The 22595-nt window shown below is 44.4% G+C and overlaps 1 protein-coding gene across 1 annotated transcript; it reads right to left on the reverse strand.

Moving 5' to 3' along the window:
- Nucleotides 1–1135: 1135 nt before the first annotated feature.
- LOC306784894 (vasorin-like) lies at nt 1136–20583 on the reverse strand. The gene is made up of 2 exons (XM_079279075.1): nt 20389–20583; nt 1136–5766 (listed from the first exon to the last, which is right to left on the reverse strand). The coding sequence occupies exon 2, from the start codon at nt 5746–5748 to the stop codon at nt 3619–3621; it is 2130 nt and encodes a 709-aa protein (XP_079135201.1). The 5' UTR covers nt 5749–5766; nt 20389–20583; the 3' UTR covers nt 1136–3618.
- Between the last annotated feature and the right edge of the window lie 2012 nt (nt 20584–22595).

Raw genomic sequence — 22595 nt, forward strand, 5'->3', positions numbered from 1 at the left:
ACTCATGTTTACAATGTTTACTGAGGTAATAAATCAAGAGAGAAGTAGAGTCATTTTCTATAGACTTCTATACAACCAGAGGAGTCGCCCCCTGGTGGACACTAGAGAGAATGCAGCTTTAACACATGATCTCACGGTGGATCCAGTGTAGCATGGAAGCATGCTGTAATTAGCTAGCTAACTAGTGGTGCTAATGCTACACTGGTAGCAGAAAACGACCCTAACAGCAGGCTTGTGACCAGCAGCACCTCCCCCGCCGCCCCAGAGGACAAGCTAACAAGCTAACTAGCTAACTAACCAGCCATCGTCTGCGTCCGCTCTCTTCCCAGCGAGCGCTAACACTCTACAGCCCCTCTGAACGTGTTGTCACCTTAACAAACTAACAGTCACTTTCTTTTGACCACAGAGAAGAGTTTTGTGTTCACTGGGACTCTTAAATGACATGTCGTCATTATTCATGTGAGTTCAACATATATCAAAACACCCATTTAATAAATGATCCTCCACGTCTTGGACGTCTCCAGTGTGGACTGGTGGTTGAGGTCAGACATACCTGGACGGTGAAGTCACTAATGTTTCCGTTTGTTAGCCTTGGAGACCGATCAGTGACCCTGAACCAGGACTTCCTGTTTAAAGCTGAATCAATAATCGAAACGTTGCCCTGCTTGTAAAGATTTACAAAATGCTCTGTAAGTGTAAGTGTGGACGTTCATCCTTTTGCTGTTCCTTTGTTTACTTTGTGCAAGATGTCAAGATGCTGAGTCAGCAAGAAACCAGCCGATAGATAAAAGCAGCAGAGCTCTGTAATGTCTAACTGTGTGTTGTTTAGTAATATGTTCCACCAGTGTTCCTGGCTATTAGCTGAAATGAGCTCAACGTCACACAGTGATCCTGTTGTGGTTGAGTTTAGTGTGTGTGTGTGTGTGTGTGTGTGTGTGTGTAATGAGGTACTTAGAGATACAGGCTGTGTAATCGGCTTCTGTTGTTGCTGGAAATCTTTTCTGCGTTTCTCTGCGACAGCATCAACTCACTCACAGCCTCCGATGGGACCGCATTCCTCAAATCCACAAGGAAACATTACTGCACCGTTATGAAAGAGCAGAGACTCAAACTCAACATTTTAATACTGTTCTTTTTCTCTGGCAGACACACAACATTGTAATTGACGTAAACGACAAACACAGAACAATACAAAAAGAACAAAGAGAAAGGCTCCCCCTAAACAATCAGGGAAGGTTTTCACGCACTTTGAAAAATATTTCAAACATTTCCTGCCTCTCTTCCAGTTGATAAATTGAGCATCTGTGTCTGTGTTTATAGTGGAATACTGACAGAGTGAAGACAGTGGAGAAGTTGATTTTGGACAGTGCTGGAGTGAAGTGCATGTACTCGATTAACAAACACCTGAACAAACGAACAGATGGAACCCAGTCGGCAGGCTTTCTGCTGTTACTGCAACTGATAAGGAAGGAAGGACTTTTTGTTGAAACTTTGTCATGCGAGGCCAAATGTTCTTGAAATACACATCAGCGTGTAATTGGCCACTACGAGATATCAGTAAGGCTCTGCACGAATGTGGCTCAGGCACATTGCTAAGATAGCTAAGACGTAAGAAAGAAAGACTAACAAGAGACGAGAGACGAGAACGAAAAGAGGGAACGAATAAACCAGAACGGTGCATTTCACCGTCTGGTTGGCTGCAAACAAGCAAAACAGTCTCCAGACACACAAAGACACACCAATAGTCCGTGTTGACCAGAGCACACTGGAGGGGTAAAGATGTCTGGATCGACAGTTGGGTCTGCAGCCTAAAGCTCACAGCAAACCTCTCTCAAGCTCTTTGAACTCGCTTTCCTCTCTCTCACGCGTGTGCTGCTTAATAGGAGTGGGTTCAGTGGCAAAACAAAGGTCTTTGAACACAATTTTGTGAGGTTTGGCTGTGAAGGAATAGTCTGTGGTTTGTCCTTGTGGAGCGCTGGCAGAGAAAATAAACTTGGTGAGTTCCTGAGACACACTTTGGGGAACAGAATACTGAATCCTTCTGTGCATGATGTAGAGATGACTGCGATATTTGAGCACTGCTGGTTTTAAGCTTGTTTACTCTGCACTCACTACAAGTAGCTCCGGGAAGATTCAGCTCCATGTCACCTAAAATGCAAATAGTAAACTAAAAGATCCACGGTGACTTAGCGGCTGATCGCACCGAGACGCGTCGTCTCATAAGGGTTAGGGTTAGGGTTACCTTAGGGTTAGGGTTAGGGTCGTCTCACCGTTCATAAAGCGCCTCTTGGCAGAAACAGCTGGTGAGCGCTGTGGAGTGGGGGTGCGTGCACAACCAGGCGAGCAAACGTAATTAACGGGGACTAATGAATCCAAGTCCAGACGGATCCACCTGGTCGCTCACGCAACGCCATGCATGTGTTCTCAGATGAGTGTTTGAATAAAAGTTGAAATATCTTCAACTTGACTGACGCAGCCAATCAAATCAAGTTGTTGAACTTTTTTGGACGCCGCACCGAACCGATAAGAAAAACAACGGTTTTGCCAGTGACGCGTCTCGGAGCGATCGGAGCCTCAAGCTGACTTTTTTTCCAAGAGAGAATAATTAATAATGGTTCAACTCGCAGCCACAGCTAAATACTGAATGGACATCAACAACAAAAACACAAAATAAACACATGACAAAAACAATTATCATAATATAAGCTACACAAAACAGCTTTCCCGTCACGGCACAGAACAGTACAATCAGTGTCCATTCCTTCAGTCCTTCTTTTCTTTCACAGCAGATTCATCTCCCACACAACCAAAAGCTTCGGGATGTGTGAAGAGCATGATGGTGGCTCTGTTGACACTGAAGAATCCAACTGTGAAGACTTTCAGATTAAATTATGTCAACAGAAACATATTCAGACAGCTTTTTCTGTCGTCTAAACTATCTGCAAAGTTATTGCATTTCTTTATGTGACCATCATCAGTCTTGCGGCAGTTAGTGAACTGGGACACTGTGTAAGTTCTCGTTGTAGTCCCCGCGGATCCGCTGGAGTTGGTTGAAAAACCCATTTTTAATACCGAATCGTGTGGTCGTCTCACATCTGCATCACTAGTTTCATTTGAACCACTTCCTCTGGTTCGGTAGCCCAAACGCTGATGGGGCCCTTTTTCTCCAGATGGTACCTCCTAAATCCAGCAAAAGGATTTCACCATATTCACATAGTTTCTTTTAAACAAACAGATAGAAAAGAAAGAGCCACTGGTTACAGATGTGTCAATGCAAAAAAAGGCACTTCCGTTTTCAGTCAGCTACTAAGACCCTTCTAGTCGACTGCACTTAGTTTCATCACTTTCACCACCATCAGACTCGATGACTTTAAACCATCCTGATCGCGGCCCCACAGTGGTTCAACACATTTCCAATATCCTGTAATCTTAAATTCATCATTCAGTGTCTCTAAAATAGATGATCCAGTCAACCAAAGGATAGTAAGTGCCACTTTTCAACTTGTGGATATCTGATATTGGAATGAAAATTGTAATTTTAACCATAGCAGGATTTCTCAAATCCGGATGAGCTCACTGCCTCCAATGTCTTTACAAGTGTTTGCAGTTTATTGCATCTTAGAAATAAGATGGCTTTAAGGATGATAGATTGTTATTTGATGGACAGTGTCCTTGCATCAAGGGGAATTCATAGTCCAAACCCCCATTCTGTTGCAAAGATGGAGGCGGCTGAGGAGTGTGACAGCGGTCAATCTCAGGCTGTTTGTGGGGTAGTGTACTATTTTCCCCATTCTCCAGGCAGGCCTTCATCCCCTCCAGCTCCATGGGATCAGGATCTGCCGGGCCCAGCTCCAGCTCCATTCCTGCCTTGGGATTCCGCCTCCTCCTTCGGACACAGATGATTGCCCCAGCTACCGCGGCCAAACCCATCACCAGTGCCAGTGCAGCCATGGCGAGGATGAGCGTGTACGTCAGCGGGCTCTGTGTCTCCACCCTGGACTCCGAGGATGGCAGGGGAAGCCCTTCGGTGCGAGCCTCCGTACACGACCCCGTTTCTACAGAGCTGTTGGCCCTTGAGTTGACTCTTTCACCCAGGGGACTGGCACAGACAAAGTAGGTACAGTTGGGTCTCAACCCACGCAAAGTGTACTCGGGGTAGGATGCCGGTACACTCAGGATAATGGGGCGGCGGTCAGGCCCTGAGAGGTTACGGTAGGTCAACCTGATGCCACGGATGTGTGGCCGTGTCTTGATGAAGCGGTGCAGGTCAAGAAGGATGGAAGTGGAGGTGACCTGCCGAGAGCTGATAGCATCAAGCTCAGCCGGCACCGCAGGGGCAACCAGCAAAACTTCTGTTGCTGAAGGCTTCGGTGTCTCAGGAACATCATCCACATTTTCACAGTAGAGGCCAGAGGTTCCCGACGGACACAGACAACTGAGTTGACCCAGCGGATCAAAATTACAAGTGCCCCCATTGAGGCAGATGTTTGGTGGGCAGATGTGCTCACCTAGATCCCTGCTGGTGGAGCTTGGGGAGGCTGGAGGTCCTGGTGAAAGGGCGCTGACCGTCTTTGAGGAGACTGTTGCCTCACTGGGAGGAGGAGGAGGGGGGGGAATAGCGTTGGTATGGATGGTCTCTGGAGATGTGGTAGGAATCTGGGGAACCGGAGTACTTCCAATGGGGAATCCAATCAGCACTGTTGTGGTAGGTTGACACCCAAAATCTTTGTGCTCGAGCGCTGAAAGCATTTTCCCAGCATTAACTAGAGGGAAGTGACATCTGGTTTCCTCAGGCCTCCCGAGATTCACATCCTTATCCTTTAGCCAAACTGGGAACCAGGCTAATGGACACAAGCAGTTAAATGGGTTCTCAGCTGCAGTCAGGTGCATCAACCTTGGGAAGGTCTGGAAGAAACTCTGGGAAAATCCCTGGAGATTAAGTCCACTGAGATCCAGTTCTTGAAGCCCACTCAGTTTCTGGAAGTCCTCCACCCTGAGCTCACCCAATGGGTTGGTAGCCAGGCTGAGTTTGATTAGCCCCTTGAGGGAGTCCTGCTTCAGGGCCTGGGGCACCTCAGTTAACTGGTTTGTGGAGATGTCAAGCTCATGGAGGTTCCCCAGAGAAGCTATGAGACCCTCATCCACAGCAGTAAGCCCCAGCGAGGCCACCTTAAGGGCCTCTAAGTGGGGAGTCTGAAGGTCTGAGGGTCCCAGGGTTGGGATGTCGTTGTAGCTGAGGTCTAGAAGCAGAAGTCTCGGGAAACTAAGGGATGGCAGAGAGGTGAGCTGGTTTCCTTGGAGCTTAAGTTCCAGCAGCATCTCCAAACCTCCAAAAGCTTCCGAATGGATGCTCTGAATGCGGTTTGCGTGGAGATACAGCCTCTCCAGCTGGACCAACCCAGAAAAACTGTCTTTGGAAATGTGGGCAATGTGATTAGAGGACAGGTCTAAGTTCTTCAGCTTTGACAGCATCTCAAACACACCATCTGGAATCTCTGCCAGCTCATTCTGGCTCAGATCCAGCAACTCTAACTCCCCCAGGCCTTTGAAGTCATCTTGGGTGAAAGTGTCGATGCCGTTCTGGAAGATGTATAGATTCTGGGTGGTGGTGGGGACACGAGGCACGACGCTGGAGCGCCGCTGAATGCAGAATATGGAGTCCTGTCCCTGGCAGGAACAGTCGGCCGGGCAGTCGGAGGATAACACCAGACCAGATGAGAGGAAGAAGAGCAGGAAGTAAGGCAGCATGGTGTCAGCTCTTAATCTCTGAAAGACAGAAGAGACAGGAAATGGTTGCTGTTAATCACCATTCCCTTAACGAGCAGGTCACAGTTAAAAAGGGAGGCTTTACAGCAAGAAACAAACTGGGACATAAAATAGGCTGTAAATAGTTTTACTCTTAACAATGTCTGAGGGAGAAATTGAAGTTATGCAAGAAGTCTTTTCTGAATGTAATTCCTAAACCCTTAATTCTATTTGCTCATAATGAATGCCTGAGGATTTAGTCTTTATCCCTTCCACAACCACATGCTCACATTCAAAGCATGCAAGCACACTTTACCCAACAAACCTTCGCTTCCACACATAGTGAATATTCTCTTTCTAAATCCTTGATGAGCAGACACCCCAAGGGATCAGGAACCCAGAGGCCGAGGCCACGGGTTAACACAGCCCCCCCCCCCCCCCAGGGCGACCCCTCCTGGGGGTCAGCGAGGAACCCCGTCAGCCTCCTCCGTGTGTTTACGACACGGTCTTCTGCCCGTGAAACGGAGTGTGCAGTAAAGCAGCCCGACACCCGCAGCACCACACGGCTACATACAAACACATCCAAGGTAAATACGCCATGCTGCGAGTGTGTTGACACACACACACACACACACACACACACACACACACAAGGTTTAATAACCAAATTAGGGACTTTAACACAAACCAGAGGTTTTAGAGATCAAACCTCTAATAAACAATAAGCCAAAGTGAAAAATAAGATCTGCTACTGACACAAACACAGTGTGGAACAGATCCCTCTCCATCTGCCTCGTCTTGTTGTAAACCACAGAGTGGTGTCTGATCTCTGACAGGCTCTCGGGTTCTTTAAATCGGCTTCAGAGTACGACTTGGTTTCCGCAGAGACTTGTTGGTGCAGTCGCTGTTTCTGTTTCTGGGCCAACACTTGAACATGAATCCTGCTCGTACGACCAAGACTTCAGTCAAACGTTCAGCAGATGAATGAGAACGCATCCCTCTGCATGGTGAAGCCCAGACATCCGAGAGACAAACAGTCTGGATTCATATCCAATGTGCAGAATCAGAATCAGATCTTTCTCACGTGTTCTGCTACAATTCAACTGAATTTAAAATAACCGAGACGCTCTAGTGTTTGTGAAGTGTTACGTCTACGAGAACATAAAGAAAATATCTGTCATGCTTTTGTTTACGTCACATCAGCCAGAAGAAGAGGAGCTGTTCTCATCACCATTATTCTCAGGGGTTGAGGCGTTTCACTGCTTTCGTTTGCGGTGCATGTCTAAGCTTAGAGAGCAGCTCTTCTTCGACAACAGGACAATAATAATATAATCAGAGCTGCTCATCGTTCCTTCAGGGTGCTGCTGACTCTGACTGATTGATCTGATGACTGAGGGATGAATGGAATATGGATGAACGAGTCGAGAGAAGAGAAACTACTCATGCACACATCTGGATGTGTTCTATCCCAGTGAACGGTGTCTGGGCGGTCAGGTAGAAACAAACCACAACCGCAGAGGATCAGTATTCACAGCTGCTGCTGAAGCCTCCCTGCTTAACAAACTCAATGCCTTGACGCTTAGTGGTGTTAGTCTGGAGCTGAACCTGACCTCTGACCTCACAGCGGGTCGGGCTGAGACAGAAGGTCAGTTTCAGGCCCGGTCTACATGTATATATAGACATTTAATTCGACTTCTCCTCGATGTTTAGGCCTCTCGTCTGCACACAAAACGCATATTTTGTAAAACATCCTCTCGGGTGTTAGATATTTAAAAGCTCCGGTTACTCCGTATCCGTGTGGGCTGGGAGACGATGACGTCATCTCTCGCCCGTTGTCGTTTTCTCCAATGAGCCATAGAAAACGATGGCGGACTAGCGGAGTGTTTGTGTGTTAGCGGCGGCGTCTCAGTGTTGTTGGGGTCTGGCGCCACCTCCTGGCTGACTGAGCTCCTCACATGTTCCTTCTTCCTCACCAAAGTCTGACCTGAAGTCAGAGCGAAACTCCACCTCTCATAACCTGAGCCTGACCCTCCATTGGCCAAGAAGCGGCCCCCCCACTGTTTGTGAGACCAGGTTTATAAGCGCCAACACAGCGAGAATCGCTCTCTTCGCTCTGGACCTCGTCCGGTCTCCAAGAAGATTCACGAGGACCGATCGGCCTCATCCACCCTCATCTCAGCGCGCACGTGCCATTTCGCTGGACGAAACAGACTGTGCTGCATTCTGAGTTAAGGCTTTTGCCCGCTAGAACGAATCACTTCCGCGATCCGTTCCCCGCCTTTCGTGTACACACCAACGGTACAAGGACGACTAAACCTCTTTCTTCACCGATCATTACCGGGACGTTGAAGCCGACGTTGAACCGCAGGCCTCCTCGCTGCAGCGAGCAGGACCGAAGACGCACCAGCTCAAAAGCCGTGCCGACAAGCAGCCCCACATCTCCAGGAAAGAACCATTCCTCCACGAACACTCTCCCCTTTGCAACAAAGCGTCTCAAAGTAAGAGTTCACGGTGTCTGGGCGTAGCTTAGCTTAATTTAACCTACATTTAATTCAGGTTATTCATTTATGTGTTGTCATTCCCGTATCCTGTCGTGTTAAGTCACGGTCGCGTTATACTGTGCGATTGCGCAACCATCGCGGACCCCGGAGCTCCGCTGTATTGTGTACTTAACTGCTGTAACTGTCTGCATTAGATCCGTCGCTGCGAGTGGATGTAGAGTTTGTGTATTATCACTTGGGAGATGTGATAGGGAAGCAATACGCTCATCTCACCGCAGTGATAAAGATCTGGTTTGTTTGGGGATTATTTTGATTTATTTCATTTCGTTCTGTTTTATTCTCTCTTCATTAAATTGACTCTGTGAGTGAAGTGGAGAATCGCGGCTATCGTGCATAAGCTGTCGTCAGTTCAGAACGACAGGCGGCAGACTTGTGCAAGATACGATCAGCGGCTCTCATTCCCACTACAACGCGGATCGCACGCAGAAGCTTTGATGATTCCTCTCTCTCTCTCCCTTAACGTACATACACATAGAACCTGTCGCCCGCCATTGTCCCGACACACGTGATGCGCCGGCACACGTGATTACACACAGCCACCCCCTCCGCCATTTTGTCTAAGTCGCTCGACTCCGCCATCTTGGTTTGTAGTTCTCGGCTGTAGTTTCAAGGCCCCCTCCCTCTTCACACACATAGACTCACACACACACACACACATACTTGCATACATACATCCTCACCTAGATACATACACTCTCCCTCATTTTATTCATTTGTTTAGGTATTAGGCATATAAAATTGTATGATAGCGTTTGTTGGTTGTAATATTCATTGATCTGATCATTTATTATTCTGATTTAATAAACTCTGTTATATTTTAAAGAGCCGTCGTCGGTGATTACTTGTGCATATGTGTGTAATGAAAGCTGTATGTAGTAGCCTTGTGTACGAACTTAACCCTTCACTGTCACTGAATGTGTAGTCATACGCAGACTATTGACATTATGAGTGACCACTAATTATGAGACTCAGTTTATCGTTTGGTTATTAGTCCCTGTTCACAGGGTGGTGCCCCGTTGTTATTAATAATCATTAATAATTGTTACATACATTAATAATTCTATTGATGTCAAGAATTCAGTTTCTTAAATGCTGATAACCCAAACACGCTCCTCTACGTTCCCAATAGTGTTATTCGGTCCGCCTCAGCTTTACCATCGTTCACTGTTAGTTAACACGTCAAAGGAAGACGAGCTCACTGAGCATGCTCAGAATCTACTTCTCTGGTATTTGACGGATCATTGACGGCGGCGTCATCAGCACCTCCCGACCCGGCGAACGTTTTGAGGTGTTTTCTTAAAATGAAGGCAGACATCATTTAATCTTAATAAGTAGAGGAAAGAATATCTGTGGACGTGATGTTTTGTTAGTGCTTTGTTCTTGACGAGTCCTCGTGGATGGTCGAGTGTTGATCTGTAATCACCTGCAGTGAAGACGAAGACATGTCTAGATAACTGATGCTGTTTAAGCCACAGAGAGCGTTCCTTTAGTCCTGTAGTCCTTTAGTCCTTTAGTCCTTTAGTCCTGTAGTCCTTTAGTCCTGTAGTCCTTTAGTCCTGTAGTCCTTTAGTCCTTTAGTCCTTTAGTCCTGTAGTCCTTTAGTCCTGTAGTCATTTAGTCCTGTAGTCATTTAGTCCTGTAGTCATTTAGTCCTGTAGTCATGTAGTCCTGTAGTCCTTTAGCCCTTTAGTCCTGTAGTCCTTTAGTCCTGTAGTCCTGTAGTCCTTTAGTCCTGTAGTCATTTGGTCCTTTGGTCCTTTGGTCCTTTGGTCCTGTAGTCCTGTAGTCCTTTAGTCCTTTAGTCCTGTAGTCCTGTAGTCCTTTCGTCCTGTAGTCCTGTAGTCCTGTAGTCCTGTAGTCCTTTAGTCCTGTAGTCCTTTGGTCCTGTAGTCCTTTAGTCCTGTAGTCCTGTAGTCCTTTAGTCCTGTAGTCCTGTAGTCCTTTAGTCCTGTAGTCCTGTAGTCCTTTAGTCCTGTAGTCCTGTAGTCCTGTAGTCCTTTAGTCCTGTAGTCCTTTGGTCCTGTAGTCCTGTAGTCCTTTAGTCCTGTAGTCCTGTAGTCCTTTAGTCCTTTGGTCCTTTAGTCCTGTAGTCCTGTAGTCCTTTAGTCATGTAGTCCTGTAGTCCTTTAGCCCTTTAGTCCTGTAGTCCTTTAGTCCTGTAGTCCTGTAGTCCTTTAGTCCTTTAGTCCTGTAGTCCTGTAGTCCTGTAGTCATTTGGTCCTTTGGTCCTTTGGTCCTGTAGTCCTGTAGTCCTGTAGTCCTGTAGTCCTGTAGTCCTTTAGTCCTGTAGTCCTGTAGTCCTGACTGCCAAGTTCAGTTCTGAATCTAAATCTCTTCAGATGAGAATCAAACACACAACACTCAAAGAAGTTCCGGTTAGTTCTTGAACTTCTACCGCAGCAGCTCGATGTTCTGATACACAACAAGTAACAATGATCAGTAACGTCTTCATCTTCATCATCATCGGCCCTGCTCTGGCCTCTCATATTGGGAAGCAACCAAAGCAGAACGGGTTCTCTCTTCTCCATCATGAATTCCTGATTAGTTTTCTGCTTCATCCACTTTTCTTCTTCTTTAGTACGAGCGAGGATAAGATGGCGTGATAAAATACAAACATCACCGTCACTGTGACACGAAACAGAACACACACACACACACACACATTCCTGCACATGTTCACACAGCACAAACACACACACAGCTGGATTCTGTTACCCACGATGCACTGCAGCCATCTCTCACCGTGAGACAGAGTGAAAGGCCCACATAAACCTTTGTCCTCCCCCGGTTGATAAGAGCGAGGGAGAGGGGGGGGGGGGAGGGGGAGGGGGGGAAGTTGGAGGTAAAGGGAGAGATGAAGTGTCGTCCATTCATCCTCACTCTGCAGTAAACACAGACATGTCCTCTCACTAACTTACTGAAGAGGAACAGATGAGGACCTGGATATTATTTCAGGAGGTTTGGTGGTGATTCCTAAAATCATGACGCTCAACAAACTGCTCGTGAGGTCTGAGAAGCAGCTCCGTCTCCAACGTCACGTTCCATCAAACTAAGCCGAGTTTTAAAAACGCAACTACTCGGTAATGTGCAGTAGAGCGTCGCGGTCTGACGATATAATCAGTGTTTGTTCCGGTAATTAAGTTTCACAGCGGACATGAACCGAGGTCTCCGGGGTGAAAGTCCTGAGTTAGTCCGACCCGTCCGTCCACTCTTACCTCCTCCCCACGTTAACGCCGACTGCGGCAAGAAACGTCTTTGTTATACGTCAAAAAACAAACATGCAGACTCGTCGTTTTTCTGAGCAGCCAGAGATGAAGTCAGACCCACCAACAGGTTGTAAACAAACTCCCAATTTAGAGCATTTAGTCTGTAAAGCAGGTGCTGCTGTGCGTGTTCACACAGTTCTACTTGTTGGATGATGAACTGCGGAGAAACACTTCAGTAAAATCCCAAATGCCACCGAACAGACACGAGCAGCTCTGATAGAAGACCCACGAAGAGGCTGTTGGATCCGTGTAAAGACTCGCTCAGGTGTGACTCACTCAGGTGTAAAGACTCGCTCAGGTGTGACTCACTCAGGTGTAAAGACTCGCTCAGGTGTGACTCACTCAGGTGTGACTCACTCAGGTGTAAAGACTCGCTCAGGTGTGACTCGCTCAGGTGTAAAGACTCACTCAGGTGTGACTCGCTCAGGTGTAAACTCACTCAGGTGTGACTCGCTCAGGTGTGACTCGCTCAGGTGTAAACTCACTCAGGTGTGACTCGCTCAGGTGTGACTCGTTCAGGTGTAAACTCACTCAGGTGTGACTCGCTCAGGTGTGACTCGCTCAGATGTAAAGACTCACTCAGGTGTGACTCACTCAGGTGTAAAGACTCACTCAGGTGTGACTCGCTCAGGTGTGACTCGCTCAGGTGTAAAGACTCACTCAGGTGTGACTCGCTCAGGTGTGACTCGCTCAGGTGTAAAGACTCACTCAGGTGTGACTCGCTCAGGTGTGACTCACTCAGGTGTGACTCGCTCAGGTGTGACTCACTCAGGTGTAAAGACTCACTCAGGTGTAAAGACTCACTCAGGTGTAAAGACTCACTCAGGTGTGACTCGCTCAGGTGTAAAGACTCACTCAGGTGTGACTCGCTCAGGTGTGACTCACTCAGGTGTGACTCACTCAGGTGTAAAGACTCACTCAGGTGTAAAGACTCGCTCAGGTGTGACTCACTCAGGTGTGACTCACTCAGGTGTAAAGACTCACTCAGGTGTGACTCGCTCAGGTGTAAAGACTCGCTCAGGTGTGACTCACTCAGGTGTGACTCACTCAGGTGTAAAGACTCACTCAGGTGTAAAGACTCGCTCAGGTGTAAAGACTCACTCAGGTGTAAAGACTCACTCAGGTGTAAAGACTCGCTCAGGTGTGACTCACTCAGGTGTGACTCACTCAGGTGTAAAGACTCGCTCAGGTGTAAAGACTCGCTCAGGTGTAAAGACTCACTCAGGTGTAAAGACTCACTCAGGTGTAAAGACTCGCTCAGGTGTGACTCACTCAGGTGTGACTCACTCAGGTGTCCACCAGGGTTCACGTGTGATCGTTTGCATGACTTCTAGAGGAAAAACAACACTAATTGATGACTCTCTATTTAATACTTTCTTTTCAACATTTGATGTTAGTTGTGTATTTCGCTAAATAAGTTTGCTTTTTCAAAATGATTCTAATAAAAGAGTTGAAGAGTTTGAACACGCAGCAGCGTCCTCGGTGACCGAACGAACAGTTGAACTGTGGATGGAGGATGAAAGGTGAGGTCTCCACCACGATGACCTTTTAATCACTGAAGAAGAAGCTGAAATCAAAGAACAGACTTCAGGATGTGTGGGAGCGGAGGTCAAAGAAGGATCGTAAACTGTGTTAGGAAGCTGGTCTACGGGGAGATTACTTCATCCTCATGGAGGGCGTGAGTTCCCTCCACTCCCCACAGTGGAATATCCTGTTACCTCATGCCTGGAATCAGTTTAACAGCTTCAGTCCCTCAAGAACTCTTAGCCCCCCCCCCAGAAAAAAATCTATTGTGTAAGCAGATAAACGATATAAAAATAAATGGAACGTCTTCACACACTGGGGGTAAAATGTAAAATACTCCACTGCAAACACTATCTTTCTAGGGCTTTTATTGTGAAGGTGAAAGACAGAAGGAGTGGATCTGGTCTCCGCTGGCTTTGGTCTTTCAGACTACGGATCCTCCGTGCGGTTGGTGGCTCCTCGGAACGTGATTGTTCGATGTCTTTTTCCACCGATCAGTTTGGATCGAGTCGTGAAGAAACTGATGAAATACATGAAACACAAAGGAGGAAAAGTCCCACGAAGCCGTTCCTGTTGGTGTTCGCTTCCACGTCGCCATCAAAGAAGCGTTCAGGGTTAAAACCGCCTCGCGGGTTTTTATGACGTGAGCTTAAAGAGAGACGGCGAGACATCCGGAGCATGTCGCTCAGCTTGGACCGGCACTAAACACCTGAGCGCTGACAACTGCTGTCTAGAGCGGCCAGCAGCAGCTGTGAGTCTATTCTAGGATGAAGACTGAAAATCATGAGAATAAAGACTCCACTCGCCACATGACCGTGAACTGTGAGGACATGAGTATATACTGTATATGTATGTATATATATGTCACAGTAAACACAATCAAGCTCCGTTACATTCACACCACTTCTGTCCTCCATCAAGGAAACATAAGTCGACTCACAGATAAGGTTTGTCGACGAATCGATTGGAAACGTGGAGATGATTGCTGTCGTCTGAATGCTTGCAGAGGAACACGTTCATCCTCGTGTTCCTGGAGATTCAACACCAGATAGAACTAAACATTCCTCTGCAGCAGAACTAAAGACATTTAACAGTTTCAAACCAGCGACAACTGACCGTTCGGCTCTCCTTAACTCATGCTGATGTGCATTCAAACCGCTCAGTCGACTTCCTTCTCATTGCACACACACTCACATTAGACACTGCAGAGAATACAGAGACAACCAGCCTGGTTTGTTTTAACTCTCACGCACACACACACACACACACACACACACACACCTGGAGTCACGACTAGTTTGGCGACTCTGGTTTTCCCACCGAGGTGATAAAAGTACAACAGCAGAAGCACATTTAGTTCCCGTCTGTCAGCAGCTCTAATTAACCAGGTGAGCCAGCTGGCAGTGAACACACCGCGCTCAAACACGCCTCCTCTTTCCTCGTCCCACCCTTATAAATGTTTGTACTAATTTCTTTCATCCTCCCAGAGGGAAAGTTGCAAAGTCGACTTTTCTGAGCGCACCTTAAAGTCTCCAGACGTCCTCTAGAGACAGGCTGAGAGAGCTTGAGACAATAAGTTCTAGGTGTGTTTAATAGTGAACTGGTCTCTGCAGCCTGAAGCAGCGAGGTGTTGTCCGATCGTTCCTCGTAAACTTTCTCTGTGCATGTTTTGTACTCTTCATCCCTCCATCGTCCACTTGTTACTGTTGGTTCGTTCCTCTGTCTCCTGATGACTGAGCCCAGCAGGGGCCCCTTCATGCTCTTTAAGCCCAGCTGTCAGTCCCAGTCTGGCCTCTGGCAGGGTGCAGGTTGGACTGGAATGGGGGGGGGGTTGTACAAGTCTAGACAGACACTGCACCACTTACATCTGATCTGAACTTTAACAAACTTCCTTTCTACCACGTTACATACGACTCTAAACTAAAGATGGAAAAACGATTAAAATACAGTGAAAAGTAAAGTTGCCCCCCTGCTGAGTAGTGATGTCTTGTTTTATCTTGTATATATTTATTTAATGTCTTGTTTTAAATCGTCTTGTCTTAATGTTTTTATACACTTTTTAACTGTTGCTGCTGTACTGATGAGTCGCCAACTTAATTTCGTTGTATGTTTTTACAATGACAATAAACATCCTTGTCCTTATGTCACAGACCCCCCCCCCTCCTCAGAATTTATCATCAACCATCAGTGTAAATAAAGTTTACTGTTAACCATCAGTGTGTAAATAAAGTTTACTGTTAACCATCAGTGTGTAAATAAAGTTTTAACGTTAACCATCAGTGTGTAAATAAAGTTTACTGTTAACCATCAGTGTGTAAATAAAGTTTTAACGTTAACCATCAGAGTGTAAATAAAGTTTTAACGTTAACCATCAGAGTGTAAATAAAGTTTATCGTCAACCATCAGTGTCAATAAAGTTTTATCGTTTAACCATCAGAGTGCAAATAAAGTTTTATCATTAACCATCAGAGTGTAAATAAAGTTTTATCGTTAACCATCAGAGTGTAAATAAAGTTTACTGTTAACCATCAGTGTGTAAATAAAGTTTTATCGTTAACCATCAGAGTGTAAATAAAGTTTATCATCAACCATCAGAGTGTCAATAAAGTTTTATCGTTTAACCATCAGAGTGTAAATAAAGTTTAACGTTAACCATCAGAGTGTAAATAAAGTTTAACATTAACCATCAGTGTAAATGAAGTTTAACATTAACCATCAGTGTAAATAAAGTTTAACGTTAACCATCAGTGTCAAAGTTTTATCGTTAACCATCAGAGTGTAAATAAAGTTTTATCGTTAACCATCAGAGTGTCAATAAAGTTTTATCGTTAACCATCAGAGTGTAAATAAAGTTTTAACGTTAACCATCAGAGTGTCAATAAAGTTGTATCGTTAACCATCAGAGTGTCAATAAAGTTTTATCGTTAACCATCAGAGTGTCAATAAAGTTTTATCGTTAACCATCAGAGTGTAAATAAAGTTTTAACATTCATTATAACGTTATCATGATGTGTTCACATGTCATCTGTAAAATGTAGTTTTGGTGAATAAATCCAGTAGTTTGAAGGAGATGTTTTCACATGAACATAAAATAGATATTAGAGATGAATTATGAGCTGCTTAACTTCCTAACACGAGATCAGGTCAGGACTTACGTGGATCAGGTTCAGGGTTCTCGTAGCTTAAAGGTTAACCCATTTCACAGTGAACATGGGGATTCAGTGAACTCAACTCTTTCAATATCTTTCATTTTTTGAATAATAAAATGTCTCTCTCTCTCCCCCCTGCTTTGTCAGTTTGGTGTCCTGGTCTCTGGGTGGACTCCTGACACCTCTAATCCTCTGCCAGCTGCAGAGGCCTCTGTGTGTGTGTGTGTGTGTGTGTGCATGGAAGAAAAGAGAGAGAGGCTCAGGAAAAGAAGCCAGAAGGTGGTCTCTCCCCCCCCCCCCCCCCCACCTCCCTCGCCCTCAGGTGGAGGTGTTTTCTTAACAATTTATGACATATTATATTATAAAAGCGTTCTGTGTCACCGTCCGTGCTTCCAAAGAAAGAGGTTTTAATATTCAGAATTCAGAAAGTGTTAGATTTAGACAACAAACTACTTAGTTATGTTTAGACAACAAACTACTTAGTTATGTTTAGACAACTAAACTACTTAGTTATGTTTAGACAACAAACTACTTGGTTATGTTTAGACAACTAAACTACTTGGTTATGTTTAGACAACTAAACTACTTGGTTATGTTTAGACAACTAAACTACTTGGTTATGTTTAGACAACTAAACTACTTGGTTATGTTTAGACAACTAAACTACTTGGTTATGTTTAGACAACTAAACTACTTGGTTATGTTTAGACAACTAAACTACTTGGTTATGTTTGGACAACTAAACTACTTGGTTATGTTTAGACAACTAAACTACTTGGTTATGTTTGGACAACTAAACTACTTGGTTATGTTTAGACAACTAAACTACTTGGTTATGTTTAGACAACTAACGACTTAGTTATGTTTAGACAACTAAACTACTTGGTTATGTTTAGACAACAAACAACTTAGTTATGTTTAGACAACTAAACTACTTGGTTATGTTTAGACAACAAACAACTTAGTTATGTTTAGACAACTAAACTACTTGGTTATGTTTAGACAACTAAACTACTTGGTTATGTTTAGACAACTAAACTACTTGGATATGTTTAGACAACTAACGACTTAGTTATGTTTAGACAACTAAACTACTTGGTTATGTTTAGACAACTAAACTACTTGGTTATGTTTAGACAACTAAACTACTTAGTTATGTTTAGACAACTAAACTACTTAGTTATGTTTAGACAACTAAACTACTTGGTTATGTTTAGACAACTAAACTACTTAGTTATGTTTAGACAACTAAACTACTTAGTTATGTTTAGACAACAAACTACTTAGTTAGGTTCATGACAAGATGGTCGTTTGGGTTTAAATAACTACAGAAGTCACAAATCATTATTTCTGGTTTCACATGAGGAACAATCATCGGTCTGTTGGACTCGTATCTTAATAATTCCTCGTCATGATTACATGGATAACATATGAAATAAGTAAGTGGGATATCAATAAAAATGCAACTTTTATTTCCTAAAAATTGGAATTGTGTAATTTTATGAAGAAGAAAAAAACCACTTTAAATTACTGAAACAAAGTAAAAGTATAACATTTAATATTTTTCATGGTTTACTGACTTCAGATTGTTGAAATGATTTTTGGGATGGTGGCAAATAATACATATTCTAGATCCTTGTAGACCAGCTGCTATAATCAAAGATCAAAGAGATATGTATGTGTTAATATGGATCATCAATGACCAATAATTAGTATCAGTGGCAAACAAACATGATCAAAGATCTAAAAGTTCTATTCAGATCCGGTCTGAGACCCGACCCCTGGTCAGATCTGATCTGTTACAGTGCAGCACACGGTCAACACGTCATGTAAAGGCTGATCTGGTGTTTGTGCATGAACCTGACCTCAGACCTGCTGTCAGGCATTGCCTCCTGGTACCACAGAGGAATGTTTCCTTCCTCCTGAACCGCCGTGTTTATGAAACACACACCGGGAGGATGGGGGGGACTCAGAGACACGCTTCGTGGGTTAGTAACGAGGTCGCAGCCCCTAAACCCTCCCTGGGGGGGGTCCTCACCCTGTTGTAGCTCTGAGTGTAGAACTCCTCTGGTGTCAAACCACCTTGTAAAGACGTAACGTGAGTCTTTTTATGTCGCTGAAAACAGAAACCAATTTCAGCAAATATGTTCAGCAGTAGAGACTTCAGCTGCGTGTGAATATATCTTCTGTAATCGTCGCTTATAGTTAGCGGAGCGACGGATCAACAGACTCACGCATCGGATCGACACAAAAGAAAAAAAGGCGGGAATAGAACTTTTGGATCACGTTTCTGAGCTGCCGACACTGACTACGGATCGTCGATGATCCGTATTGTTGTTGGGTATCAGCAGCTGGTCTACAAGCATCCAGAATATTTTCCACAACTCTTTTCATCCGCTCTGTTGTGATATTGGAGGATAACGATCGTCAGCCAAACGTTATTCACACTGTGACGGTTAGGGTTGAACTGTAGATTAATCTGAGGTTCACATGCTGAACTGTGAGGGGTCAGTACGGGTCCTGGTCCGGTCCGTTACATCACTACTTCTAACTAGTGGTTCATCAAGAACAAGTGGAAGAGCTTCTCTGGTTCCTGCTTCATTTCTTGTTGTTGGAGGAGAATAAAGGACTTGAACCGTAACCTGTCTGAGACGTCCAGCTTCTCTCCCTTTCAACTGAAAAGTCCCAATAAACCCGAGAGCCTCTCCTCCCAATGTAAACAGTTCAAATGCTCAGAGAACAAAAGTCAAAACATTTCACATATTTCAGTCCGAAGGGACTCTTTGGGGTTTGGTCTGTTGCATTAAACAAGTGATGTCACGTCGTTGCACATCTGGACATTTAATAATAATCTGGAAGAATTCATGATCCAAATGTTTGAGCAACGCGTCATCAGCATAAAGTATCACAAGACTGTTAGTGTGGATGAATTCAGGATTCATGAGCAGACAGAGTGAAGCTGGACGTCTACGTTTCACGGAAACATCATATTGTGTTTGTATATACATATACACATATATATATATATATTTATATATATGTATATATATACATATATATAAATAAATAAATATATATATATATATATATATATACATACATATATATAAATATATATATATATATACATACATATATATAAATATACATACATATATATAAATATATATATATGTATATTTATATATATACATATATATAAATAAATAAATAAATATATATATATATACATATATATAAATAAATATGCTCCTGATGGTCCACTTCTACATATTTAGACCTGATGAACGTATTACGACCAATCTACCCAAATCTACCCAACCAGTGAGCTGAGGGGAGAGTGTGTGTGTCTGTGTGTGTGTGTCTGTGTGAGCGTGTGTTTGCGTGTGTGTGTATGCGTGCGTGCGTGTCCTCTTCACCTTGTACCTCTTAACTCCTCTGATTGGGAGCTTGGTGTGGTTGTGTGGTTGTCATGGTGGTATGACCCCGACACTTATTAACTGACCCTTGGGATTAGTCCAAGCTGGAAGCAGGGGTGTGTGTGTGTGTGTGTGTGTGTGTGTGTGTGTGTGTGTGTGTGTGTGTGTGTGTGTGGAGGTTAAGCCTTCACCTCGAGCTGCTCTCTGCAGCATCTCACACAAACCTTAATTAAATCGCTGAGACAGCGAGTCAGGAATGTTTGCTCTGTCTCTTCCTTTACTTTCCTCAAACTCTCTCCTCTCTGCTTCAATAACAGCCTCAGTGTGACGACAGCAGCTGCACAGAACCGACTCTCTTTAAATCACTTCTCCGATATATATTATATATATATATATAGATTCCACATGTCTGATTAAACCCATTCATTTATGATTATTATGAATCACGTGACTCTTCACGTCATATTTCAATCAGCTGCAAAACCAACTGACTCATCGCTGGCTTCATATCAAATGTCAGAACAATAAGTTTGAGATGTTTTATCCAGAAACACACGACGGGAGGACGCACCGGAGGAGCCAGCGGATCGGTGAGCACCGCGATCAACCGATTGGCTGCGTGTCTGTGATCGACGCTGTAATGTCCACTGAGGGACAACCTGAGGGACACCAGAGGGACAACACACACGTACTTGCAGGTAAAAGGCGCACGAGAGGAGCTCACCTTGATAAAAAAAACAAAGTTATCCAAAGTCCGCGAGACAGCGCTCGAGCAGCGCGTCCTCCGCTGTGTATCTGTCCGCGTGCAAAAGCCTCACTCTGTCCCAGTCCTCTTCATGTCTGTCCGCACGAACGAAAACAACCCCAGAAGGTGTCCTGCTGTCCGTCTGTCTCAGCTGGAGACCCGCGTCCGCGTGCGTTCAGGAGGCGCACAGATCCGTCTGAAACAGCGCTCACTGGAGCAGAGGAGGCGCGCGCTTAAAGCGGGCTGAGGAAAGTGGGAGGAGCCGTCTGATAGATAAATAAATAGATAAATAGATAAATAGATAAATAAATAAATAGATAAATATACAAATAAATAAATAGATAAATAAATAAATAGATAAATAAATAGAGAAATAAATAAATAAATAGAGAAATAAATAAATAGATAAATAAATAAATAAATAGATAAATAAATAAATAGATAAATGAATAAATAAATCGATGAATAGATAAATAAATAAATAGATAAATAAATAAATCCCGTATTAGTCCTGCAGTGGGGAAATGTATTCTCTGTATATTGGGAGCAGTGGGCCGCTGGGAGCGGTTCGGGGTTCAGTGTCTTGCTCAGGGACACAGGACATGTGGCAGCCGAGGATCGAACCATGCACCACGGTCGCCCTCAGTGATGAGTTCAAGGACACCTGAGGAGTAGGACTGTGGAGCATTTAGGAGGATCTATTGGTATTTTAAATATGTTTGCTTTAATATTTAATCATCGGGAAGAGTCGCCCCCTGGTGGACACTAGGGAGAATGCAGCAGAGGTTGCCTCCTGATGGAGAGCAGCCTGAATCGATAACTTGCTCTGAACAGCCACGGGGTCGATCTGTGTTTTGTGTTGACGTCAGCGTGACACGTTTCCAGATAAAGAGTGTATTTATACTCCGTCTTGGGAAAGTCTCCGCTAAGCGAATCCTTCCGCCCGTCTCCTCGGCTGTGAACGAGCTGTGGACGGAAACCTGAGACCTTCGTCGTGTTTCTGGTAAGAAACACGTGTTCAGAGCATCAAACACAGCTGACACACGCTAACAATCACTGATGGACTTCTGAATGTAGCAGCAGGTTATAGTGATGTTCTTCTCCTTCAATAATAATATAATATAAATATAATAACACGTAAACATGTTTTCTTTTAACTGTTTTTGTCGTAATGCTTTCAGGGAGCATGAATATCACCATGTGAAAAAGGTTGATTTTTCTCAGATTTCACAGCCAACAAATTCATCAAGCAATCAGGTTATAACCCGTAACGTTCTCTTATTCATGAAACGAGAAAACAGAGGAACCGCAGTCTGAAACAAGAAGTCCGTTTGCTCGCTGTTCTTACCTTTCAAAATAAAAGTATTTCAAAAAATATTCAGATGATCATCTGAAGTCTGCTTGAGGCGGATACCAGCAGCTACTGTCAGACTGTGCAACTCTGACCAATGCCATTCAGTGCAATCATCAGAGTAAGATAACGAGCAACAATGTACAGAACTGTATTGTGCCATAAGGGTTCATGCAGTTATGCAAGGTACGCCAACATATATTGTAAATATAAAGTATACTCAGTGTGTGTGTGTATATATATATATATATATATATATATATATATATATATATATATATATATAGCATTTTTAATGTTGGTAGATCATTTTGACTTGGTCATTTTAAAAGTAGCTCGCAAGCTGAAAACGTGTGGCCCGCTGGTCTAGACGGACGAGTGAATCTCGAGCCTTGCCTTCCAGGTTCGGTGCAGCGTCAGCAGCGACGCCGGCGTTGTACCGGACCTTCTCCATTTGACCCTCACAACTTCAACAAGACCCTGAGATACTTGAGCAGTAAAGCACCTGTCTGCCTGTAAGTCTGGACCAGACTGGGGGGGTGGAGGGCCAGAGCAGGAGTCCTGATAACGACGCCGTGAACCTGCCTTCACGGACCGTCTCTGGGCCTCGATGATAGATGGTCTTTCTTCATCTGGTGTCAGCTCTACCTGAACGAGTCTTTCCTTCACTCTTCACTCGTCCTCCTGCAGCTAAACAGTGAGACAAGTCTTTGTTCTAAGACGAGGGGAAGAACATAAATGCATCTCCTCAAGCTGCTCCGCATACACATCCACTACAGATCATACAGGAGTGCATCCTCCAGCTGGACTGTGTGGGTCTACGTTGTATTTCGCT

The sequence above is a fragment of the Melanostigma gelatinosum genome (genome assembly GCF_949748355.1).
Source record: "Melanostigma gelatinosum genome assembly, chromosome: 11".
Taxonomy (NCBI): Eukaryota; Metazoa; Chordata; class Actinopteri; order Perciformes; family Zoarcidae; genus Melanostigma; species Melanostigma gelatinosum.